This window comes from Lepidothrix coronata, unplaced genomic scaffold (genome assembly GCF_001604755.1).
Source record: "Lepidothrix coronata isolate B3197 unplaced genomic scaffold, Lepidothrix_coronata-1.0 Scaffold54, whole genome shotgun sequence".
Lineage (NCBI taxonomy): Eukaryota > Metazoa > Chordata > Aves > Passeriformes > Pipridae > Lepidothrix > Lepidothrix coronata.
Window position 1 is genome coordinate 3,986,485 of NW_016690234.1, and position 15,457 is coordinate 4,001,941.

Below are 15,457 nucleotides of genomic sequence, written 5' to 3' on the forward strand. Positions count from 1 at the left end.
CCTGACTGGGGTGAGTCTTCCCTGCTTGCGTGTACTTATCAGTCCCCATTCTTCACAGTCTTGATTGTTTCCTGCAGGTTGTGGAGTGTGTATAACTAAACTGCTAATGACTTCTGTTGGATGTTAAAACAGAAAATTACAGACCCCCCTGACTACTTGCTTAGCAGAGCATAGAAGTCTGTTTTCCCCGAGAAGCTGATCTCTTCTGTTGCTGGCTCTTGCCTGGCATCTCTCTGGGCTGTCCCTTATCCTGGGGCACATGTGGTAGCACAGTTCTTCCCATGACAGCTGCAGCAACATTTTCAGGTTAAGGAGCACATTCCTGCTGTCACCTCCTTGTCCAGCCTCTGCTCAGCAGCCAAATGCTCTCAACTGTGTCGGCTGTGCTGCCACAAAGCTGCTGCACAGTCAGTGACCCGTCTGCCTCTTGGGCAAAAAGAAACAAAACCTGGGAGAGACAAATGCTTATTTTTGAGCTGATCTGACTGCATGTAGACCTAGAAAAGTGACAGGGACATACCAAAGGACTGGTGTGCTGTGGTGACAAGATAGGAGCAAGTGGTGGGGAGGAAGAGTGAAGAGAAGGAGAAACTTGAGCAAATATTAGTGGAGACACCCCCTTGCACAGCCACAGCCAAGACCTGTGGATTTAGTTCTTTAAAATGAGCAGCAAAACTTTCCTCTCTAGATTTCTGTTCATTAAACTGATTTAAACTCTGTGTATAGGGAGGATGGTGATTTATGAATAAACGTGGATTTGCTGTAGCAGGGAGTTGTACTTGAACACACTCCTCACATCTCTGCACACGTGGGCCCTTCCCCGTTATATGAGGGTTTGCTGCTCAGGCAGTGAGTTGTGTGTTAGCAATGAGGAAGTGATGGTGATGGTGCATGTGCCAACTTGAACCAGGCCTAAAAAGGTGGTGGTGTTACAAACACGTGAAAGAAACATCATGATTTCATCCCCTGTTCTGTCACGCCATTGCTCCAAAATGCTGATTTCACTTGCTACCGAAAAACTGGTGTTAAATGAAAGATTCCCCCCAGCCCCTGTTTCTGTAACTGAATTTACAGCACTGATTCACTGTGTTGTGTTTGTAACCACTGTGTCTGTCAGTGGGAGCTGAAGGGTGGACATTCTGCTGTCCTTAACATCATGCATTCTTATTTAATTATATATTTATTTTTAAAAATAGAATGCAATTACACAATAACTTAATTATTTTTTTATGTGATGTTTAAAGCCCAGCATTGTGCTTCCTGCCACAGCTGAACAGACATTCTCCTCCAGGAATTATATCAGTTTCTGGAAGTATGAGATTAAAGTCCAGCAAAATATTTAAGTGCCAACAGAGATGTTTACTTTAATGAATTGTTATAGTCCAAAATTATTTGTGTTTTATAAGCTTGAGACTACTGTATTCCTAAAAAGTCTTGTGAGTATTCATTTATAACATCAGCACCTTTTGTGGGTGGATGTTGGTATTAGGTCAGCTCCTTTGTGAAAGAAACAGGGGATACACTTGGAGCCAGCCAGCAGAAAATCCGTAGGAGGGCTAAAAGCTAGAAAATGGATTTAAGTTCGTTGCTTCAACCACAACAGTTGTTCTTCTCATACTGGCATTTAGGCCTTCAGAAGGTTTGGAGAATTTGTATGTGCACAGGATGGAAATAGGGGATTAGAGATGAGAGAAATCACTCTGGAATTTGTGATGCTTTAACTGCAGGATGTGGTCATTGGAATAATATTCTTGGGTTTTTGGCAAAAACTCAGTAATTTTGTGTGAGTTTGTAAGACAGGGGTAGCCAAGTTCAGCTGCAGCAAGAGGTAAGATGAAGATGGGGATTGAAGGCTCTCCAGTGAGTTGTAACATGTACAGCCAGCATGCTCCTTCATGTTGTAGTTTAGGAATTTAAAAATCCCTTTTATAGGAGAAATCAACACACTCTTGACTCTTCTTGAGCTTTTCAATGTAATTTTGATGGTAGTGTGGGAGAAGAAGTAGTGCCAGTTTTATCTTTTTTTTGCTTTGTTCTAGCTTTGTTTTTTGTTTCTGAGCATTTCTGTTGTTTCTACAATAGACTGTCTTGGATGCTTCTGAGTAAAATAAACTTTAGGCTAGTGATCAGTTCAATTTCTGTTTCCTTATACTGTCATCTAGCATGGAAGTGATCTTCAGAAGATCTACAAGTGTGTTAGCCAGGCAGTAAAATAGAAAGAAGCACCACATTATTTGTAATATTTTTAGTTTGATTTATAAATTAGTGTTTATTAAAAATATATATAATATGAAATAGATTTTAAACATTTCTGAAAAATATTGAGAGTTCTTAAGAACTGTATGTAGCTGAGGGGAAATAATGGTAGTGCTGTAAAACAACATCTGAAGGATCTGCTCGTTAAGGTAGATTTTAAGTATAGCACAGGATTTTAATGATACAAATCACATTTTTGTTTTAAAATACTTTTATTCAGTTAAAATTACTGTAATGAAATGTGCTTTTTACAGATTAGATATAAAATTGTTTCACATCAGTACTCAATGCACATTATGCCACAGTATCTTGTCCAATGATACTTCAGATAAATGTCAGTGTTTCAGTGCAAAATAATTATTAGTGAAGCTCAAAAGAGATGGTAAAAGAGATTTGCTGTAAAATATTTCGCTTCTCAGTGTAAAAGTGATTATGTGAAATAAATTAGGATATTTCTACAATTGTGGGTATTCAGGATGAGCATTCAAATTAGAACTCCAGCAGAATTGGTGTCACTGCTATATCTCCTAGCAGGATAAACCTTGAGTCTCGTGGCAACTATATAGTTTTAAGTTAATAAATAAACTGTGTAGATAACCAGAAACTCTTGGTGCATTGCAGTGTATCTTCACAGAGTTTTGTTAAGGTGTCCACTGAACCAGTCAGAAAGTCTGAGCAAGGATACCATGAACAATTTTGAAAATAGTTATAATTAATAATTTCTATTTACGTTGAAAAAATTAAGTTACTGTTGGCAATACAAAGCATATCTAATAACTACACCAGAAGAAAAATTGAAGGGGGCTTTTTTGAAAAAGAAGTCAAACAAAATCAGTGTTTTCTTAGCTTCTGTACAATTTCCATAGCCACAGTGAATTCTGGGTTTTCAGTTTATTTAATATGCTGTTGACTGTTCTAAATAAAACCAGAAAGAATCAACCAATTTTGCAAGTCTTTGCTCTAAGCAGGTGTTAAGTTTGGTGAAATGTGGTAACTCTGGGATTTTATAATATAGAAAGAATCTATCCTTCTCTTATTGAGTTTGTTATGTGAAATTTGTGTTTCTTGAAGCTAATTAAGTCTCCCTAAAATTAATCAAGAACTGTTGTCATGTCCTTCTCTTCTGTGTGCTCTAATACTCCAAACTCAAAGGAAACATCTTAAGGACATCTAAAGGAAACAACTTAAAGGAAAACAGTAATAGACAGAGGTGTTTCTAAGAAGAAAGACCTTTTGTTAACACTGTAGGGTTTTTTTTCCCCTCACTTTTGACCAGTTTTAGCTGATAAAGTTCAGATAGTTTAAAAAACAACAGCAAAACACCAAAGCACGATACAGCAAATCTGTGCTGCAGGTGCAGCATTGATCCACCAGCTCAATACTACACAAATAGCAATTTGGTAGGTGTGAAAAGCAACTGCTGCGGTAGCAGCAAGGTGCAGGGCTCATAATGTAACTGGCTAAATGTTCTTCAGTCAAAATGAAAGTGCCCCACAAGCTGTTGCTAGGGAAATAGGCGCCTGTGGTTAGTGCTGAATGCAGGGAGGCTTGTCTGTCTTGCAGATCAAAAAATGGCTCAAAGTACTTTGTGTATCACTTTACTGCCGGAAACTTGCTGCTTATCAGCACACGGGTCTTTGTGCCTCCGAGGAGCTTCGGTTACAAATGAAGAGAGGATCTTTCTTTTTTAACTCCCTCCCCTTTAGATTTTGATGTGAAATATTTCTGCCAGGTGCTATCCTTGTTTGTAATGTCTGTGTATGATAGGAAGGATAGTGTCCCCAGGGCCTGATCCCGAGAACACTTCTGGTGGAGCAGCAGCTTGATCCCTCTGTAACTGAAGGGAATCTCACATGCAACTCTTTATCCAGGGCTCTGGCAAAATTTGCATTTTTAGGCATATCTTTTAAAAATAAAAAAAAAATTAAAAATCAGTGCAATTTTGTCCTTACATTAATTCTCTAAAGACCAACTAGGAGTGTAGTAAGTATGAATTACTACAATTAAGCACCTTCATTAAAGTGGGATGATTTTTAAAAACTATCATAGTTTATTTTTCTAAAATCACAAAATTTCTGGGACACTTTAAACTGGATGTCCTCCTCATTTTCCCAATTGAATACCAGTAAACCACAGCCCAGTGTTGCCCTCCAGATGACACTGGTCCATTTCAAAGGCACATGAGGCATCTCTCATGATTACCAGGGACTCATCCTTAATACTGGATACATAACACAATGAAAGTAAAGCAGCAGCAGCTTATTTGGGCATTCCAGATTGAACATGTAACAGGTTGAACAAAGTCTTATTTTTATCTGCTTTTAGGCATGCACAGAGTCAACAGGTTTGTATCTGCCTTTTCAGATGAACTCCATGAGATATCGTAGTTTTTTCCCTCTCATCTGCCTCCAAGGCTGCCAAAATGCTTTGTCAGGATTTTGACCTTTTTCACAAGAACCTTTTCCAGTACCACTTAACTTTTATGAATATGGATGCACGTTGGGCTTGGTTAGGTACAGCTGAGTGCTGGCCAAAACCTAATGGAACTTGGTCACAGCTGTCCCAGAGCTTAGGTATGAACTGGACATTTATCCCAGGGGGACAGAATGGAGTGCCTGTTTGGGGTGATGATTCAAATAGTTTGGGTATTCTTGCAAAAATTTAACTGAAAATGACTATAGATTTATTTTAATTCTTGTTGCGATAAAATACTTTGCATCCACTCTGATTTTGTGCCAGATTATTTGGCAGTTTCCCACACCTTTTGGGTTCCAAAGTGGGTCTCTAGTGACAGAGCTTTGGGGTGAACAATGAAGTAGATGTTGATATTGTCCCTTCCCAGCACACCTATTTAACTTGTATCAGATTTCCCAGACATCTTAATTTGGATTTCCTGCTCTGGCTTCTTTTTGGGTCATTCTTTCAACACTGCTGTATAACCACGTACTCCTCCTCTTGGTTCCTGCCCCCGTTGAGCGTGTGCTGGATTCCAGCAATGAACAGTGACCATCCAGGGCTCCAGCTAGTACCTGATACTGTGCTGAGCTATTGAACTCCTTTGGCATCTTGTCACATCTAACCAGTTTTTCCCAGAGTGCATGTAAAGCTGGTAAAGTAGGAAGAGAGGAAGACAAAGCCAAGGACTGTTACATATAATATGAATTCCCCTACTAGACAGCTGGTGCTCTGCATTCGGGGATGATACCTGACCATGTCTTCTGATCATTCTGCCTACCTGGAGGTACAATCTCCTGTTCATGACATCCTAGGAATATGCATTTCTGCCCTTCTTGTGCTCCAAGACAAGCAAATGTAGTAGCAGAATCTTTCATTTCCATACTAACAATAGAGAAGTCTTTATCCAGACTTGCAAGGTGCAGGGAGGGAATGTTTTGCTGGTTTTTTTTTTATCTAGTTTTCCTGCCATATCATCATATTTGCAGATGTGCCATATTTAATCTAGTTTGAATTATGCACTATTTTGCTTCAGATTCTCTTCTTGGGGTGTTTTTTTTTAATTGCTGATATTTGATCATGTGCATAATGAAACTTACTGAAGTACTTAAGAGCTGCATTATCTATAATGCTGGGAAATTTAGTAAAATATTTTTATACTGTTTTTAACAGTGTCCTTTGCTGTTACAGAAGCTTTGCTTGAAAAGCATTGAGCTCAGTTAGCGTAAAGATGATGCCTCTCATCAGTCTTCAGCCTTCTTCTCAGACATTTTCATCTATCATTAAGTGTTTCAGTCAAGTTACATTCATGCTGCAGTGTGCCACAGTACAATTAAGTACTTATGCTTCTATTGATTATTTTGGGTAAAGGTTCATAGTATGTAGAGATAGAGATTGAGTAGATTTTTCTTCTGTGAACTATGAGGGGAAGAAATGGAAGCATTGTTAATGCCTACTGTGGTCCTTGGAGTAAAGATTCCCTCTCTTGTTGCAGGTTCCTTTGTGTGATACATCAAAAGATTTAGTGTCAAGGATTATACCTGAGTGGGCTGCACTCACTTTGCTGCAGGAATTTCAAAATGACTGAGCAGACCACAGTGGAGTGGAGAAATACAGCTTTTGCCAATGAATCCTGTGGCCTGTAATGGTAAGCAAACGTGTTTCTTATCAGTAGTCTCAGTAAGATTTTGGTCCACAAAAGTCTGGAGTCATGTGCTATGACAGCTCAGCATTACAGTCCAGGTAAAAAGTGCTTTTTGAAGAGCTGCTGTTGAGGTTTAACACCCTGCCCTGGGGGTTGTTTGGGTGCTGACCAATGGGAACCTGCACGGGAGTTTTGGTGCATACATCACTGTTTTGGAAGGTTCTTCTGTGGACTTCATATTTCTCTGAGGCAGGAACTGCACAGCTTTTCAGGAAAGTGACTTTTGCCATAGCCTGACGGTTTGCTATGTCTATTGTGTTATTTCAGTTTTGGAATTAACTAGTTTTGTTTTAATACTAGTTAACTGGACTTAATATCAGCAAATCCAAAAGACAAAACTGCTTCAGGAGAATTTAATTTAAAAGTGTCTGCTTCACTTTGGCTGTGCCAGGTGAGATAGCCATGTTTTCCCTGGTGAGTCAGTGCTTTATTGGTGCAGGTTTCCAGTAGCCTGTTGGAGTTGGGAACAGTTTGACAGGGCTGGCTGTCAGACAAAGCTTTGAAAATGGTAAGATGAAAGATAAGATGAAACAAGAAGACAGTGGATTAGGTCTGTGTTCAGATAATCAAAACTTAGCATGGCATGTTGGTTATCACTGGAAAGCTCTCATTGCTTCTGCATGGTTCCCTCTTTGTGTCATCCAAGAGCGCTTACCCAGGCACTCATGAATGCTTGGCTCATGTTGTCTGGATCAGAAAAAAATATGTATACAACTCCTAAAAATTTTCTAGTGTGTGTTGTTATCAAGTGAGGCTGAAAATACAAGATTTCAGAGGTTTGCAGTCCATTATCATTCTTTTATTTCAGAATGAGCCCCCAAGGACCTTTCCTAAACCAGATATTACATTTTGTAAAACTGTAAAAAAAGGAATTGTGTGTGTTTGACTGCTGGTGTGTCCTGAGGAAGGGTATGAATGTAGAAACAATGCTTCTATTAGAAATGTCTGTCTCCTTGGTGGTGTTTTTAATATTTAACCTCCAAGGGAGGGAACTTCCTCATTGCAAGTGTTAGTTTTAGATTTTTGGCTGTGAAGTACGGATGTGGTGGTGCAGCAAATGTTGTACAGTTAAGTTTGGGGAACATTAAAATTCCCCTATAATAAATAGAATACAAAAATAAGACGTACTTGATAGGACTCATTCTTGAAGTACCAGTCATTAAGTAAAGGGGGATTGGATTTAATGTCTTCTTACCTTCCCCCTTGTTTCATAGATAGTATGAAGGCTTTGCTTTCATAAAGGGCATTTTATACATTGACATTCATACTGTAATATCACCCTGCAGTGCACTGTTCCAGGTACTGATGTCCATCTCTTGGCCATGTGCTGAGATTTATTTCCAAAGTGAGATTGCCAGTGGGTCTGATTGCTTTGGGAAGAGTTGAGTAAACAGAAATTCAGACAGAAGCAGTGGTTTTGGCCTTTGTCAATAGACACAAGTGATGTTGCTCTTACACTGTGGTTTACTCTTGCATTTCGGTTATCATGTTTGGCAAAATTGTTTTAAAAAAATATTTGGTTCGGTAAAAATTAGAGACTGGGACAAAAAAAAGTCAAAGAAACCCAAGTTGTTGTTGATGCCAATGCATTGGTTGAGTTTCAGGTGCCAGGTACATTGCTATTCCCTTCAGTAGCATGGAGGTATTGTAGGTAGGAGAGAGTAGCCTCTTTCTCTGTTGAACTGTTTTAGCTGGACTCAACCAAAATAGCAAATGATTTCTTATCTCACGGGTTTTATCTTCTTCCCTCCCATGGCGTGGCCCTTGTCCCTGCACCTGTTCTGTGCAAATACACTATTTACCCTAGAGGTGGGAAAGACTCATTTCTGTGTTGAACTGTAACAACCCCCTTAAATAACTATTTGAGACAGCAAAAAATGAGAGTAATGTGTGATGTCCCTTACGCTCCTGTGTAAGTGTTCACAGTGATTTATTTGAATTTCTATTTTTTATTTTTTTGCACATTTGTTGGTGTTTCTAGTTATAGTTAGAAGAGTCCAGTTACATCCTAGTACTTTCTCTATCACTTCTTGACTGCTTTACTGAAATAAAATATCTGAGGCATATTCAAAATATTGCAGTACAAATGAGAGAGATTTCATTGTAGATGTAATGAAAGATATTGAGATTAGAAAATTTATCATCCTGAGCACTTTTGTTTGCTTTATGCTGTAATTCTGTAACCTAAATGAGATCATGCCTGAAAAGAACCAGCTTGACAGTTCAAACATACCTTTCTTGACTTTTTTTTTCTCCTTATTGCTAATTTCAATAAAGGCTGAGTATTACCTACCACAATACATTTTTTTCTTAAAAAATAGATCTTCTGAAAATATCAGGAATTTTAATTTTGGGGAAAATCAGTGATATTCTAGTAGTAATTATTGAGATTTACACACACAGAGACTCTGTCCCTATTCCTGCCTGAGCTGAAAACTGTTTTTCCCCATAGTGCTCAAATTTAATGTTCTGTGTTTCAAGTGGTGTTTTTTTTTTTTTTTTCTGCAGCTTATATAGCTTAATATTGTGGAGTTTATTACTTTAAATAACTGCACAAACACTCTGCTTTTGGTATAATTAAACTGAAATTACGCAATGAAAAGGTATCCTGGCTTCTGAGGACACTGTGTTCAAAGACACAAATTTTAAATAGGTCATTGGAAACTGAGAGTGGAATATTGACTTTTGAGTGGTAAGTTCAATTTTAAACCAGCTAAAGTCAGGAAATCTATCTGTAAGATGTGACGGGGGGTCAAGGAGTCAAGAAACAATCACACACCTTGGATTTTGAAAGATGCAAAGAACAACTCAGTTCCCTTCAGGTGTGATGTATCTCTTTACACCCTGGAGTTTGCTGCTTATGAAAACCAGGATTATGAAAGGATTGCTTCCTCCCCTGCCCTGCTGAGCCAGACCCAGCAGTTAATTACAAGGTTTAATAGATTCGTTTGTTAAACCATCATGTGTTTTCACAATAAAAACTACCTCAGAACAGTAGTAAACCCTCCCATGTAATTCAGTTGCATCAATCTCATTATATGGATTCTTCTTTCTTTTTTTACTAAGTTTGTGAGCTGGTCTTAAATTACCAGTCAATTTTCTGAGCCATCTTCTGTCACCATCACCTGGATCAGTAACACAGAGATTTCTTTCTGTGATTGTAATCTCTTTCCTCAAAGCACATCCTGTAATAATAGTAGTACTTCAAAACGAGCAACAAACACTCCGCCTTCCCGCCCCCAACTTTAGAAATCGTGTTCTTGATATTCTTTTTCTCACCTGTGAGAGGTGATGAGTCAGTTTAACAGCTCGATGCTGCCATTGCTTTCCTACCTGTGGTTTGCTTTTCCTCTCCAAACCCTGGGCCAGCTCCAGAGCTCATTGATAGCTCTGCGGTTTCACTCCACCACCCTGACAGAGGTGTATTGTAGAACAAACAATTTAGAGAAGAAGCAATCTACTGAAATTAGAATGTGAAAAAAAGAAAGTTCAGTTTCAATGCTTTCTTTGCACTATATTTAGCACTGTCATTGCCAAGGCTCTTAATGTTCAAGGGCAAAGCTCAGGTGATGTAGCATTTCTGATTGCTCAGACAGTGGTGGGATTTCTACCACTTTTGGTTATGTTGTTTTGGGTTGGTTGGTTGTTTTTTTTTCAAATGGCAGATTACTTTTTGTATTGATTTGGCTTTTTTATGTAAATATAGTTCTGAGTGATGATGTCTTGAAGTGGGCATGCTCACTTTTTGTAAGAAAGTAGAAGGCAAATGTAAGGAAGATTTTTCTGTATTGCAGAAGGAGCTCTTCAGAAATTAAATGCAACTAAGGAAAATGAAATTTCACATGAAAGCCTTCAAAATAGAAGAAAAGGTTCACCTTTGTAAAGAAGCTTGCCACTGCTAGCAGATAGATCACTAAAAACACACCTGTTCTCCATTTAGTATTCTTGTATGAGTTGAAAAAGCTAAGGTGACTGCAGGTTAACATCTGAAAGCAAAGTTTAAAAGGAAGAAGTGTTGTCTTTAACATGAATGGTATTTCCTGTGGTGTACATTGGGATTGCTAAAGTTCATTTCCTAGACTGAATTAGTTGTGGAGTCCACTAGACTGAAGATTATTTTTGCCTGAAATCTGTAATTAATATACTAATCTCCTTCAATTATTCTACTGGATGTTTATAGATTCCTGATTCCCTTTAAATATCTGCTAATGGATAATTACAGTCAGCAATCATTCTTGTCAGGGAAATTGCTAAAGTAATTTCAGAAACACTGTTGTTATTTGTGTGAAACAAAAGATAGAATGAAAATCAAAACTGTACTGTCTGTCTATTGCTGTAGTAGTTAAAGATGGAAAAACTGGTTCTGCTTGCTTTTGTGAGCAGTTATTGAGAGGAATAAGGCAATTTATATCAATTCATTTGGGTCTTGCTGTTGGGGTTTGTTTTAATATTTTGGGATGTGACTGCTCTTTGGTAACCAGACAGCTCCAGGTGATCAAGGTTTGAGTTCTTGGCAGATAAACAACTAAGTGAAAAAATGCTTTCAAAATTATCCAGGTGGTTACTGTGGATGTGTTCATTTGTGAATATATCAGTAGCTTTGAAGTTCAAAACGGATCTGCAATATTCTTGGATTCTGTTTGGAAAGGCATTAACTTGGTCAGTATCTGCTATGAATAATTCTCCTAAGAGGGGGGAAGAAGGACAGGATCACTGGCTGTCTGCACGTCCTGACGTGGGCTGGAGGGTGAAGGTTTACCAGATCCACTCCCCAGCCTGTGACGGAGCCAGCGCCTGGAAACTGTTCCTGCTCTACAAATACAGAGAATAAAGGAGGGCCATCCCGAGAGCTGTTTCATAGTTATCAGCCCGACTTTTGGACCAGGTCTTTCTGTTGCTCCACCTTGCACTGCCCGGGGGGAGATCGCTCTTTGTGCCAGAGCTCCAGAGAGAAGTCCCTGGGATGAGCAGCTCTCTGCTCTGCTCCTTCGATGCCTTCACTGTTCTCCCTCCTCCATCTGCCCTTGCATTGCTCCGTGCAGACTCTTGCTGGGGAGGAAGGTGCTGAAATTACCACGTGCATCAACACCCTCGGGCTGATGTGTGACCTGTAGTGCTTTAAAAAAAGAAAACTTAAAAAAAAAAAAAGGCCCAGTGCAGTGTGCCTTCATGTTGGGGGGAAAACTGATGGGTCTCTGCTACTTACTTGAGCACTAGATAAAAGCTGGGAGACCAAGAGCTAATTGGGATGGATGTGCCTAGGAGAGCAGCTCCTACCTTTGGCTCCAAGCAGGCAAAATGTCACTTTTGTCTCCTGAGCTCTGCACAGGCTCTGGCAGAGACAGCAGCAGAAGGTCTCCCCAGGGTGTTCTATAGGGGGTGGATGCAGCATTGGGCACCCCAGGACACAGAATCTTTTTTTCTCTCTCTCTCTCTCCTGTCTGTGTTCTACATTTTCAAACAGTTCCTGGAAAAAATTCAAAGGGAGAAGGGCACAAAAAGTAGGGAGTTTTTAAAAGGGGGGTGGTAGTGGCAGTGGGACATGGAATGCAAATTGAAACTAGCTCAGAGCTGAATTATTAATCTCAAAGTAGCATTTATGCAGTGTATTATATTCTTGATAAATCAGTAAAGTACTGTTGGGGAGTTTTTTTATCTAGTAAAGTTTTGAGAAGAAAATGTTATGACCCAGGGGTCATTCATGATTGCTTTTAATGCATAAAAATCAAATCAGTGCAGGAAAAAACCAAATCAATAAGAAAGCAATCTCTTTTTTATTAAAATGGATTAAACCATTGAAAAGATATTTCTCTTCAATTTGATGTCCTGTAAAGCTCTTCAGTAACATTCATAGGTAGTTCCAAGCTGACATGGGCCATATTTTTCATCCTTTGAGCATCAGATGATGCTCAGGTAATACTGAACCACAATCCCACAGTATAATTCTGTACAATAGACATTGTCCTTGGTATTGTTTTTTAATTGACATAGTCAGAAGAATAAATGACAGAAAGCAAGCTGTGAAGTAATTTTTCTTGTATTTCAGTATTAAGTAGCCCAAGACAGGATTACTTGTCTTGCATAATTATGAATGTATTGCTGCATAACAATTAATAGTTATTTTTTGAAAATGGATTCTGCTAATTGGAAAAATAAAGCTTCCTCTCAAAAAAACTCTATATCATAAAAATTACCCTCAAAATCATATTTCTGCAAGTATATTAAGAACATTTTCATTGTTTTTTATTCTGAAATACATTTTTGGAGGGAACTGGGACAGCAAACCTGTCATCTCTCTTACACAGTGGTTCACATCAGGCTGTGTGTTCCTGCACCCCCACTCCCACGGTAAAGGAATTCTTCAGGCTGTTCAGTGAGCTGCCTGTCTCTCTGGTGCATCACTGTCCAAATCTTCCTACTGTTTGTAGCATGTTTTCTTTGTTATTGAAATACAAATTCAGATTAAAATGCTTGCCCCTGTACACACCTTCTGGCAGTTCTATCTTCAGAAAAAAGCCTGACTTATGCTCAAGTGAAGTAGTTCTGCAATTAACTTGGACTTGGAAAACGCATTAAAAAATTATGCAAATGTTTCAATTTCTTCTTCATATCTCCTTTAAGTGGCAGTGATTTCTAAGATTTACACTTCTTTGCAAGAACATTATTATTCACGTGCAGACAGTATGAGTACCAGAATGATTTTTTTTCAAGTGAGAAATGGGAAGCCCTTAATTATGAAGAAAAGCTCAGTAATAACCAGTACTGGTGAGATATTAGGTGTACCATTAACTATACATGGGAAAGATGTATGAAAAGGTGTCTTCAATTTTATTTCTGTTTTTAATACATATGTCAGTTTATTTGGTAAAAGTGATGCCATACAGTCTCTTTTGTTTTTGTGATAAAACAAAGTCTGTGATATAGTCTGGGCAAGAAGCTGTAGTTACTCATTTTGCAAAAGTTCACTTTTTTTTGTCCAGTCTCACTATTGATATATCTAGTTTTGCCTGCTTGGTCATTAATAATTGGGTAGTATGGTAATGTTTGGCTCTATTTACAGAGGTGAAATCACTCAGTATGGTTTCTGAAACTTTTTTCTGGTTGTAGTGTGAATGCAGTAGAAACGTGTGTGTGAAGTTAAACATTTTGCCTTTTGAAAGTAGCTGGCTAAGATTTGCCTTTTCTAAAAAAAAAAAAAAAAAAGGTGGGTTTATTGGGTTCTTTCTCCCTGGAGCACTGGCATTGGGCACCATGGTGATGGCAGTCAAGTGGCAAAGAAGTTGTGGTCCAGTTATCAAGTTTTAATAAGACTTCTGAAATCCTGTTTTTCATGCTTCCCTCCATCTTATCCCCCTGCCTTTTTTTTGTGGCTCTTGGCACTGGGTGAACTACATTCATGAATCTATTTGAAGAACATTGATCATTAGTAATTAACAATACAGTTCACTCCTTAATGTTCATTGTTAACAGAACACACATGTTGCCTTGGAAACATGATCCCTTTTAATGGAATTAAATATATGGAACTAGATGTTAAGTATCCTTTAAAAAAAATTTAATGAATTTTGGCTTGGACAGCTGTATTCTTTTCTCATTTTCTATGCCTTAATTGAAGTGTGAGAGGAATAAAAAAAGGATTTCTTAATTTTTAAGATGCATGTTTTGGAAAAGAACGCAAAGTGTATCATGATTATATATACACACACACACACACACAGGTGCACACAACTTCAAAAGAGGTGTGAGCATTCAGTTACACAACATGCTCATGGAAACTGCTGTTTGCTCAAAGGAAAAAAAAAAACCCATGTAGTATGAAAATGTACATATGAAAATGTTTGAGTTGCCAGAGAAAGGAGGGGTTGGGGTGGGCAGAGCAGCTGCTGGTGAGCGCTGTGGCTGCTGGGCAGCACTGCCCACGCACGGGGCTCCTGGGCTGCCCCCCCACCGGGGCAAACAGCTTTTATTCACTGGTTAGAGCAGGCAGGTAGAAAGTTTAAGGCATGAACTATTTTTATTTCCCTCCCCCCTGACCCCCCGCCTTGGGGAACATTATATACGCTTAGCTGAACACATTAATGTGCTGTCTCTCTGCAGTGTTCATCCCAGGAAGTGAGAGTCAACCTTCTTGGAAAGGAGTTGGAGACTTGCAAAATAGTAATTAAAAAACCCTCATGCCAAAAATTCCTATCTGCACAAATACAAGTTGATCTGGAGATTCATGCGTAGAGCTGATGATGAATTGCCTGTGGTTTTGGGGAGGCTAATTCTGGCTTTTGATTGCGTTGGAAATCTGAACTTGATGCTCATGAGAAGCAAAACCAGAGAACGTGGGTTACTCGGTGTGCCTGAAGATCACAGAGGCAGCAGCGAGAAGACAAAACTTCTGTTTGAAGCTGTAGCTTCAGCTGTGTCTTATTGTGTGCACTGGGAACTGAGAGAAATAGCAACCAACCTGGGAGAAAATGCCAGCTAAAGGTAAATACTTCTTCAATGAAAATGATGACTGCAGGATATCAGACCCGCTCTATGAGAAGTACCGCTACACAAGCCAGCAGCATCCCCTCCTGCTACTGCTGCTCTTCATTGCAATCATCCTCTGGACTACTCTAATTATCATCTTCTTTGTCACTGATGTGAGTATACTTTTTTTTTTCTGTGTTCAGTGTTTTCAAAGATGATGAGGAGTCACTATCAGACATTTTTGGCTAAATAACGCTCATAGCCCCATGGTATCACAGTTGCAGTGCTAAAAGAAATCAAGTAATTGTGAATGTAATGCTCTGTATGTTTTTGAAGGGATGGGAAAAAAGGAAACAGTGCTGTCAGGCACATGCACAGTTACTATGAGGACTGTTTGTTTTCTTTCTACATGTTTTGAACAAATAATAAAGTATGTTAAATGCTAGTTATGATAATAAGTAAGTAGTAGAAGAGCCAAGGAAGGAACAAGAGCATGAGATAAAATGTCCTGCATTTCTCGTATTTTTTTTAGAGTCATATAAGGCATGTAAAATATCATAGTGATTTGTTGTTATGAAT

General features: G+C 38.8%; 1 protein-coding gene across 3 annotated transcripts in view; it reads left to right on the top strand.

The window, feature by feature from the left end:
* The window catches only part of ADCY7 (adenylate cyclase 7), a 60,631-nt gene that overhangs the window by 13,199 nt on the left and 31,975 nt on the right, over positions 1–15,457 (top strand). For 2 of the 3 annotated variants that reach the window (XM_017816108.1, XM_017816107.1), the window contains 2 exons: positions 6,206–6,358; positions 14,513–15,051. In XM_017816108.1, coding sequence (XP_017671597.1) covers positions 14,881–15,051 — 171 coding nt within the window. In that variant the 5' untranslated portion in view covers positions 6,206–6,358; positions 14,513–14,880. Of the gene's footprint in view, positions 1–6,205; positions 6,359–14,353; positions 14,403–14,512; positions 15,052–15,457 lie in introns of those variants that run through there. The other variant, XM_017816109.1, reaches the window with a different exon arrangement.